Genomic DNA, 11,725 nt, shown 5'->3' on the forward strand with positions numbered 1-11,725 from the left:
TTATCATGAAACGGTTAATTAGATCAGGAGTAGATTAGAAGTAAAAGCAATGGGGAAAGTAAATACATTTACCAAATATCAAAGCACTAAACGAACAGCGCTCGTCTTAAAGTATGATGCCATGCAGGCAAACAGCGGTGGCTGTTGATTTGGTAACAGAACGTGGCAAAGCAGATAAACTGCCTAATTATAAAACCGAATTACAATCCCGAGATCTTGTCCAGAAGAACCCGGCTCCATCTGCCTTCTTCCCGAAATAGCCTTGTCAAACAAAGCGGGAACGCCTTACACCGGGAGACGTAGTTCCACTGAAACTCATGTCAAATGACGTGCCGCAGATGCCACTGGTCATACGTGTTGCAGTAAATGATCGGCGTTATTCATTTAGCGCTGTTTATTTTCGGTTGATCACCGCGGGCAACGTTCCGAGAATTATTAATAAAATACATGTTTAGCCTCAAGACTCACCAACGTCTTTATTAGGATACTTGTACTACTAATACTACTAGTTTTGACTGTCTTACTGCATTTGACCTTCGGAAATCCACATTTCAACTCACAGACACGTAGGGGAACACACAAGACGTGCTTATGACCCCGGGTGTTAAAGATTGCATCTTCGTGGTCGTATTTCTCTAAACGTTTGAGCCAAAATAGTTAAATAACGGTGTGCATAATGCATCATGCTAAGGATATAAATACCCACAAACGGAAACAAACGAGCCGGTGTCTCACATGTGGGTCACCAGCTGTTTGTTTTCCTACTCTGGCGGTTGTAGGACACTGACCCCTCACCAGGACCCCCACCGCTGACCCCCCCCCCCCCCCGTTCCTGGGTGCTCTTCTATCAGCGCCGGCCCCCCCGCGGTGTGCACCTCATTAGAAGTAAACTGGAACATCTGTGTAGGCCGGGCGAGATGAGTGGGGCCTCCTGACTCCCGTGTCCGCGCTACCAGCGAGAGAATCGCGATCTCCGCTTCCAGCGCTGGTTTGCGGTTCAAGGTTTTCCCTTCACCTTCTAGCGCAAGCAGCTGCACAGAGATGACGGCTCACGCCTTTAAGATGAAACCGTCTTTCGCGGCGGTTTTTAATGGTCGGCCGTTTGGGCTGATTCCGACTTGGAGGGAGAAGTGTTCAGTATTCATGCGGTGTCGTTTTTATACGCTGCCTATCGCACCAGGCTTACGGCTTAATATTACAGATAGGAAATACTTGATACATAAAGTACAAACTAAACCCTTGTAAATTGTCCAAATCACTTTTTTGGTCCATAATATTAGCTGACATATTGATATTGATATATATCTTTTAACAGAAAAAACAGTTTGAATTCCGTGGTATTATTATTAATCAAACTGAGTGATCATTATTACTATGAATAATCTCAGTATCAGTCAAAACATGAACTGATTAACATTATTTGATTAGACAATTACCAAAAAATGTGAATGTTCGCAAAATCCATTTCGAGTCTGGTATATGACTATGCAGTCTTTCTCGCTTAAAGGTTAAATGTGCAGGCAGACACACGCAAAACCGAGAACATTATAAAGTTGACAGATGACGTAAATAATGGCCGTGGTAATGTTTGCTCCGCGTCGGCCAAGTTCACATGCGAGTGGGCGGACTTTCATTTGGCAGGGATGCGTTGCCAGATTTAGAAGACTTTACCGACAAACTCCAACTGAATGAGATTATACCATTCAAAGGCGTTACTCGTCAACAGTGAACCGACTGTGAAAACACTGCAGCGGGTCAGTCAAAACTAAAACCAAAACGCAAAGGAAAAAAATTACCGGTGGGCTGTGGGGGAATAAAAGCAAGGTTTTGTAAAACAATGTATGCTAAACAGTGAGCCGTTAAAAACAAGCTAAAGAACACGGCGGCGTTCAGCGGTGGACGACAGAGGTAAGGCCGTGACTGTGTTTGTCGAGCCCCGGCGACGAATCCAGCTCCGATCCGCCGTGCATAATAATCGCACGGTGAGTCACAACACTTGTGTGAAGAGAAGCCGGGCCGGCCCACGCTCAGCTCTCCACCCTAATGTATTCAGCAGGCGTCTGCTGTGCCATTCCTCGCCGTCTCTCCCTCTATCTCCCTCTCTCGCGAAAAAACCTCCGTAGCTCACCCTCTATTTATATCAGCTCGGCGGCGTCTCATCTCCGCGCCGATAGCAGCATTAGCTAAAAGCAGAACGCTGTGGTGTGTTTACTCGATTAATAATGGGAAGCCTGCGATGTGTCTAACATGCTAAGATGCAAAGTAGCCACTTTTTTTTCTTTATTGAGCTATAAAGTGATCAATGTGGGAGACAGGGATGAGTAAACAATCTTCCTCATGGCTTGTTGACTACACTGAGACTACGTTCTGCCTTTGAAATGGAGAATTGTGGGGGCGTGACACTTTTTCACAAACTATTGGCTTCGATTTTAATGTATGAAAGGATATGTGTGTGTGTGTGTGTTGTGTGTGTGTGTGTTGTGTATGTGTGTGTGCATGAGTGTGTGCACACGTGTATGTGTGTTTGTGTGTATGTGTGTTGGCGTGTGTGTGTATGAGCATGTGCACATGTGTGTGTGCATGTGTGTGTGTCAGTGTCTGATTTTGTGTGCGTGCGTGCGGATGTGTGTGTGCGTGTCTGTGTGTGAGTGAGTGTGTGCACGCATATACGCGTGTGTGTGTATGTGTGTGTGCGTGTGTGTGTGCATGTTTGTGTGTATGTCAGTGTGTGATTCTGTGTGTGTGTGTGTGTGTGAGTGAGCGTGTGCCCGCACATACCCGTATGTGTGAGGTACGTGTGCGTGTGTGTGTGTGAGTGCAGGCTCATCAGTATGCATACGCACGTTCCCAGGAGCAGGTGTGCGAGAGCGAGGGAGAAATTGAGTAGTCAGACGGTCAAAGTGTCTGCTCTCTTCCTAAAACCTCTCCTGTTCCTGCTGTGGCTCACCTCTCAAACGAGAGAAAAGCACACAAAGCCTCGACAAAACCATGAAAAGGAAGGTAACCAGCATCGCTCCTCAGGTCACAGTGCCACACAAAAACTACGAAAAAAACAACGCAAACAAGCCCCGAGGGTTACAGGTCAACTCTACCCGAGTGCCGCGGCGCGCTCTGCCCCGGGAGCGCCGCGGTTAGCTCGTTACCTAGCACATTAGCCTGGTTAGCTCGTTACCTAGCACATTATCCCTGTAGCTAAACGGCCCTGCCATGTGGATGTGCGACCGTCTCCGCGTGGTGTAACCGGTGTGTTCGCCCCTGGCCGCGGCGGCCCGGCGTAGAGCGAGAGCAGGATTAGGTGGTTAGCGGCTCTTTGTACAGACGCACCTGCGAGGCGCAGACCCGAGGAGCTACTGCTAATTACCGCGGGTTAGCGTAACGCCGGGGCCTGTATGACATGTTGGGATGAGACTTGGCAAACACGGTCTGCGAACGGAGGGGAGGATTATCGGAGGTGTTTTGTGTTTGTTACGACCATAGTTCCAATTTAAGTGGATATCGAGTGGTATTTTATTGAGCTGGTTAGACTGTTGAGTTGCTGATATATACACTGCACATTTTTGGATTCCCAGACCGAAGCATAAATTAGGGCTTTTAAAGTTTATTTTTTTTTATCCAATTTACAAGCAATTCATTAGTGTGAAGCTACGGCGCGTTTTTTCCGTCAAATCAACTTTATTAAGGCAAAAGACTTAAATGAGAGCTGCGTTCGCACGCATTCTAATAAGCATAACGAACGGTGAAAGGGCTCAAAGGGAACGCGGCGTTGGTTTGTCAGGTTGTAGGAAAAAAGTTTTAGTTATGAATCAAACTGTGGTTCAGAAAGGGATTTTGCTTGTACGGCGAACAGATCTTGCAAATGTTGCATTTGCATAATTAAGGCAAACTGTGAACGCACCACACATCAGCAATACCTTTTTATGGGGTTCATCAGCCCACTTTTGTTGCTCAACTTTCTTATCAAGAGAATTGTTTGATCTCACAGAATTCACGATTCATTTTCATCACATTTTGAGACTTTTCTTTTCAGTTCTACACTGAACAGTAAACCTGTGTTTTGTTTTTCTTTTATAAAGAACTGTAACGCAAAAAAAGAAGATTGTGATTGAAAACGATGGCAAGGAATCATCTAACAATATCCCTACAAAATGAATCCACTCCTGATGTCAGTCAGAGAATGTGAGCAGATGCCTCAGACAGAGATAAGACCAAATTAATTAAATAGACCACATAAAGTCATCTACAAACACGTAGCATTCTCCTGAGAGGCTGAGTGTAACTGTAAAAATAAACCCAATTATACAAAACAAACATTACATGTAGCGCTAATTCCCCAGTTCAAACCCCCTACAGGAAATACAGCAAAACCCTACAACAAAATGCTTTAAATAGCCTGCATTCATTTACAATTATTCTGGCATCATGTTAATATAATTCACATTTTGTACTTCATTTAAATAATGTAGTTTTAAATGAAGGAGTTAGGGAAAAAACTAAGAATTTTGGCAACAGTCGGATGCAAGTATGGTGCATATATACCGACACGTATATGCTGTGCATCTATAACACACCTTTATACAAGTACTGTATATCGTGTGTATACTGTATACAGGCCTAATCGAGTATGCTGTGTATATAAAAAGCATTCCTTGAACATGTACTATATATAGTCTATATCTTATAATAATAATTATATTAATAATAATACAAATAATGATAACATAGTTAATCATCATAGTCATTATAATTAATTGCGTTGACATTGTGCTATTCAAGGCCCTCAGAACGCTTCACACAGTGAGTGTGCGTGTGTGCTAGGGATCGACCGATATATCGGTCGGCCGATATTATCGGCCGATATTCGCGTTTTTTACGTGTATCGGTATCGGCCGATACGCGGCTGATTTTCGCCGATTTTTTTTATTTTTTTTTTTTACTTGTTCTACCTCACCTGTTTTTAATATTTGTTAAATATTGTTCATCTACTTGTTCTTACTTGTTCTACCTCACCTGTTTTTACTATTTGTTAAATATTGTTTATCTACTTGTTCTTACTTGTTCTACTTCACCTGTTTTTACTATTTGTTAAATATTGTTTTTTATATTGAAGTTCAATAAATGTTCCTTTAAAAAAAATAAAAATAATAATAATAATAATAATCGGCTCAAGAAAATCGGTATCGGCGTATCGGCTAAGGCTGATGAAAAAATATCGGTATCGGTATCGGCCCTAAAAAAACGGTATCGGTCGATCCCTAGTGTGTGCGTGCAAGTGAGTGTGTCTGCGCACCAGTGAGTGTGCGTGTTCGTGCCAGTGAGTGTGCGTGTTTCGTGCCAGTGAGTGTGTGTGTGTGCTCACCAGCGAGTGTGTGTGTGTGCGCACCAGTGAATGTGTGTGTTCGTGCCAGTGAGTGTGTGCGCCAGTCAGTGTGTGTGTGCGATCCAGTGCGTGTGCGTGTGCGCGCCGGTGTGTGTGTGTGTGTGTGTGTGTGTGTGTGTGTGTGTGTGTGTGTGTGTGTGTGTGTGTGTGTGTGTGTGTGTGTGTGTGTGTGTGTTGGGCGGCATCGTGCCCCATCCCCCCGCTCCACTCCAGCGTCCGGCTGAACCTGCGCTGCTAAAGTGGGCTAAAGTGCAGCTGTAGCGGCGGAGCACGGGCAGGGTGGTGGGGGGGGGGGGGGGAGGGGGAGCTCACCAGCTGGACACCCGCAGGAGGCGCCTCCGTCGGGGCGCGGCAGGCAGGCGGAGCCGTGCAGGCAGGGGCTGTGTGCGGGGTCGCAGGGGTCGCGGGGGTCGCCGCAGCGGGGCCCGGTGAAGAAGGGGCCGCAGGTGCAGAGGAAGTCCCCCGGCGCGGGCGCCTGCCGGCACGAGGCTCCGTGGAGGCAGGGCCCCGATTCACACTCGTCCACGTCCAGCGCGCAGCTCGGGCCGGCCCAGCCCCGCCCGCACTCACACCTACGGAGACGGAGGGGGGGGGACGGGGACACACACACACACACACACACAAACATGCACATGTAGGCATTGCAACCACGCGCACACACACACGCACCGTGCATCGCAAACAGACACACAACACACGCACGCGCGCACACATCGCAACCAAACACACACATGGCGCAACCACATGCACACAAATCGCAACCACATGCACACAAATACCAACCACAACCATGCACACATACACACACACAGACACATTGGAACCACGCACACATACGCAACACGCAACGCAACCACACACACACACGTCAATTTATCTCAAACACACACACACACACACACAAATACCAACCACAACCATGCACACTCCACCACACATACACACACACACACGTATACACACACACATTGCAGCCACGCACGTACACACACATTGCAACCACAAACCAACACATAACACAACCAGGCACATACACCCACAGACACACACACACACACACACCCCGACAACACACACACACACACCCAGAGCAACACACACACACACCCAGAGCAACACACACACACACACCCAGAGCAACCACAGCAGAAGACAAAGACAAGCAGTGGAGGAAGAGGTTACAGCGATGGTAGGTGTACGCATAGACAGAATCGCTTAGCATTATCAAGTCGCCTTAACCGATGCTGGGATCAAAAGCGACTCCTGTTTATGTTTTTAATTCACCTCCCTCTGCCGGATCGAGCAGGTAGGGGCGAGCCGCCAGGTAGACCGTGGATATTAGCGTTCAGACCCAGTACCCCTTTGGCTGCGAGTCAAACACCCTAACCACCGGGCTAATCCGCCCCTCTCCAAACACAGTGATTAAAAAACTCTGTACGATTAATCACAGTTTGCCGTTCCCCCCCCCCCCACACACACACACACACACCCTAATCAGGGGGCAGGCCCGACGTTTGGTGCGTTTAAGCACAGCTTCAGCCGTCGGCGAAGGCTTGGGGTCGACGGGATTACTAATGGAGCCGTATCGCCGACTACCCCCTAATGTGACTCGGCACCGAAAGGTGATGATAGCGCCGTGACGCCTCTGTCTCCGGATCTCTTATCAGCGCTCTGGCACTGGAAGCTGAATATTGCACCCGGAGGCAGTCGGGGAGGGAACGGCGCCAGCGGCGGACGGCTCGACCGCGTTGAGCTCGCCCTGCCCGCAACTTTTTCCACCTGACGCCGTTTCTATCCCCGTCCCCAGTGAGAGGGGGGGGGGGCGAGGGGAGGGGGGGGGGGGGGGGGGGAGGGTGAAGGAGGGGGGTTGGAGGAAGGAAGGGAGGAAAGGGGGAAGGGATGGAGGAAGGGGGGGAAGGGAGGGAGTGTGGAGGAAGGGAGGGGGCATTAGCTGAAGCAGTCACACCAGACGTCGCCCCCCCCTCCTCCATAAAGTCACGGTTCCCCTGGAACCTTTTCATGCTGTGAGCCGTTGATTGACTCATTTGTTTTACCTGCCATCTGCAATTCATTATCGCCGCAGCCGGCGGAAGGACCTATTGCCGTCTCCCAAATCCCCACCCCCCCCCCCCCCACCCCAAACCTTTTTCTTCTGCATTTTCTCGCGTATATCAAGCGAGCGACGCGGGGCGGCCGAGGGCACGGAGCGCCTACCTGTAGCCGGCGAGCAGGTCCACGCAGGTGGCGTCGTTGGCGCACGGCTGCGACGCGCACTCGTCGACCTCGCGCTGGCAGCGGGGGCCCTCCCAGCCCGCGCGGCATTCGCACGCGTAGCCCTGCGGGAGGAAGGGGGGGGCCCCGTCGGCAGCACATGAGGGCGTCAGGGTCGGATCAGAAGCGAACGTACGATTGAGGAACGCCTCGCTCAGGAACGAATAGGCCCGAGATCAAACCCCAGGACCAAGGCCGCACCTCCAGGCCGCAGGACAGCTTTATGCCCAGGGCCATCGCAGAACTGAACAGCCATGCCCCCCCCCCCGCCACCCCACTAGCTTACACAGCTGCACTTTAAATCGACTCCAAATACATGGGACTCAATGTTGCCATGACAATGTTTTCTTAAATGTGTCTTTTATTCTGTATTTCATACTATGTATTGTGTGAGCATTGTTCTAAATTTTGTTTGCATGCATCTATTGCACAATGACAGTGAAATGTTGATTCCCGTCTATTCTTTTAGTTGAGAGCAGTGCAACAACCGTGCCGTTGCAGTATGGCGGCTTGACTGTTGTACTGGGGTTAAATCGAATGAAAAACCAGATCAAACACTAATGTTCATCGTTATACAGCACCGTTAACTCTCGTCACCAGCCGCCTTTGCATGTCATAATATCCTTGTTTGCTAGCGTCTTAATGTATGCTCTTCTATATCGCACCCTTAACTCTCGTCAGCACTCGCCTTTGCATGTTATAATATCCTTGTTTGCTAGCGATTTAATGTATGCCCTTTTATCGTATCAATATTTTTATCTGGAGAGCACTTGGTACGCAAGGCTTCTCATGAATAACCTTTATTGTAATGATTTTATACAGTTGTGATTATATACTCCACTATGACTACGACAACTCAAATGTGCTTTACGTGAAACAAACACATACTTGCTGGTAGAATTACAATGTCGTTGCTCAGAACGGCCCTGTGTTTTACCGTCGCACTTCATAAATAAACCCTTGAATCTATAGCTTGATGCTCTTTGATGCAGCAGAGATGTGTTGCGTGTGCAGAGCTGGAGAGGAATCCTCCACTGGCTCTTCTCAGGTTAGACACGCACACTTCATCATCATCGAAAGCCGGATTACTTAACACAACTATTAAGCGGTACTTCAACAGACAACCCCGGATGAACTTCTGTGACTTAAGGGCTAAACCCATTTATCTTTGACACTGTTGAAATGTAATCAGTGTTGAAATGGTCATGTGCTTGATTGAATTTGGCAGGAAGAAATAAACGAAAAACCGTTACGACTTTTCTTGAACTCAAACCACCTCCCACTCAAAGAGATTTCCACAGTGGGAATCTCTTTAAAGTGTGAGAAGAATCAGCCTTGGCTTCAATTTTCCAACCAGTTTCTACCATGCAGATGAATTCCTCCTCTCACTCCAGCATCAAATGAGAATCCTGCTTTTTTCCCTCCCTCAGTGTAAAAAATGCACCAGAGATCCCTTTCTTTCACCAGAATACCAGAGTATTCTTTCCTCCAATACTTCCATTGTATGTAATTTCCTTTAAGTACACGCAAATATTAGAACAAGTGATGTTCACCAGAGCCATCTCCTGTGTTTAATTAAATCACATATGATATTTAAATTAAAGATGACACGAAACATATAGGGAGACCACCCACTATGCTAATGAAATATTCACGCTCTGCCAAATCTTTAAAGGAGTTTCTAATCCAGCCCGCTGACAATATACCCCTATGGTTTACTGCCCGGATCTCTATTACAATAAATCATCCAGGCATAGACGCTGATTATGCCGTTGTGTGTGTTTTTCACACTCTTTTTTTTTTGCGGAGCTAGTTTTTCTGCGTTTGCATAGAAAAAGGGACATGGGGGGATGGGGGGGATGAGGGGGGGTTATGGTCAAGGCGCGGCATCAGCGGTATAAAAAAAAAATCCTAATTGCCGACAGCATTTCTATCCTGAACTCTAATGGAAAGCGATGATGGGACCGGGGCTAATCTGTACTTTACATGCTGGAGGGGGGACACATTCAAATTGCATCTGATATAATTTGTACACTGCAGGTTGTGGTGGTGGGGGGTTGGGGGGGAAAGACATGCCGTCATCACATGATAGATGAGATACCTCCGGGAGACTCCATGTTGCTTACCCCAGGCACCGGAACATAATCTCATTTTTGCTGCTAAATCACCTTCAGGGAGAGCAGTTCTCCAAAATAAGCTAAACCTGCGTGGGACATAATGTTCGTGGAGAAAGGAATAATTGCAGTGTAAACAAGACTGTGTGGTGATTCCGCTTCCATTAAAATTGACATGTAGATAGAGACGCTTTTATGCTCGACCATGCCTTTCGATGAGATATTGGACCGGGCATCATTTGAATATAAATCTGGCCCTCTAAAAATAGGTAAATATTCAGCTTTTAGTCTAGCTTGCTTCTATTGCTGAATACCTAACTTAGTATTTGTAATGCATGCAAAACCCTGCAACAAAAAGAAAATCTCCAAAGCTTGTGCACGATGTGTGAAAATTTGCCAGAGTATCAGCATTGATAGGAGTATTGTTATCTGGGAATTATTGTTAATTTTTGTGAGGCACAACCTCTTCTATGGGAAGTCCATAATGAACAATCAGCACTGAAAAACGTTGCTGCGTTTAGCTGCAATTAGCCCTGAATTGCTTCATCTTACAAATAATTAAATGTTTTGTTTTTCAAAACATAAATGCACGTCTGGTTAAGGAGATAAAAAAAAAAAGCCCTGGTTGGAGACATTTTCCTTCCAAATGCACAGCTTGCGAGCAGCAGGAATATCCTTGGCTCTTCCAGTGCAGGTGCCACATGTGTAGGGAAAAGGTTTGAAGTCGCGGTTAACATTGCCACGTATCTCTCTGCACAATTTCATCACACGCGTGCTCCCTGAAGCCCAATTGTGTAACTGAATATCGCCTTGCCAGTAACTCCACGGTAAATATCAACCGTGCAAACCCATTAAATGCTCTTTAGAACCACAGAATATGAATTAGAATGCCGGGATTGTTAGAGTGCCAACCAGTCTGTCTCCATTGAAACTTCTAAAACGTAGAAGAGGTGAACATTAAAAGCCCTACACACAGAATATGGAAAAATCAATGTTGCACAACATTAACAACAACAACATTGTGTCGGACACTATTCACCTTCTGAAGAATCTCAGGAACATACTTTAATGTTCATTAAATGTTATACAATGTATAAAGTACATACAAACGTGGGGTAAGATGGTATAATGGCTAGGGTGCTCTGCTCCCTGGCGAAAGGTACGGGGTTCGATGCCCCATATCGGCAACTTAACCTGTAATCATCTTCGAGCGAGATGCCTAACTCCTATCTGCTTCTCAATTCCTCCGATATGAACTCACTCTCAGTCTCATCGGAACAGAAGTAAACAGATAGGACATTATTATATTGATGGTATTATGAATAATGGCTATATTCAGACTCACTACTCCATAGACAACGCGTGTGTGGGCGGTAATGCCCTGCTCATATTTCCATACACCTCCTGCGTATTCGGGAGCCTGCGACCGGCCTTTCATTAGCGAGTTCATTACTCCCTGTTTGCTTTCATTACCCTGGTGCTGTTTCCTCATTTTTATTTTTTTTTCTAAAAATGTTCAGTCACTCAAAATGCCAATAGCCCAGGGGCCAGAGAACGCTAGGGGCCCCGGTGTGTACTCACCAAGTGGAGGTCCCTGCATAATGAGTTGTTGTTGCAGGGATTGCTTACACAATCATCAACGTCGTGTTCGCATCGCAATCCCACGAAGCCGGGGCTGCACAGGCAGTAAAACCCGTCCGCCGCTGAAAGAGAGAGCGCCGGGGGGTCAGCCCGGACTCACGCCGTATTTCCCTCGGAAAATTCATCGCCGGCCAACATTAACACCCCTTCCATAAAAGCCGAATGCTGATTCATCTGTTTTTAATAGACATTAGCTTTTTTTCTACGTAGACGTATACATTTCCCCGTGAAGCACGCATTGTGAGGCCGCTTTTATTGAAAACACGTTTGCACAAATCCGCGTTTAAATTCCACGCTTTCCTTTTTTTTTTCACCCCGCTCC

The 11,725-nt window shown here is 47.0% G+C and overlaps 1 protein-coding gene across 1 annotated transcript in view; it reads right to left on the reverse strand.

The window, feature by feature from the left end:
* Positions 1-11,725, reverse strand: part of eys (eyes shut homolog) — a 117,861-nt gene that overhangs the window by 59,983 nt on the left and 46,153 nt on the right. Inside the window, 3 exon segments of the mRNA XM_060073813.1 lie at positions 5,690-5,949; positions 7,592-7,713; positions 11,344-11,465. Coding sequence (XP_059929796.1) covers positions 5,690-5,949; positions 7,592-7,713; positions 11,344-11,465 — 504 coding nt within the window.

Source organism: Gadus macrocephalus, chromosome 15, assembly GCF_031168955.1.
Source record: "Gadus macrocephalus chromosome 15, ASM3116895v1".
In the NCBI taxonomy this organism is placed as follows: Eukaryota; Metazoa; Chordata; class Actinopteri; order Gadiformes; family Gadidae; genus Gadus; species Gadus macrocephalus.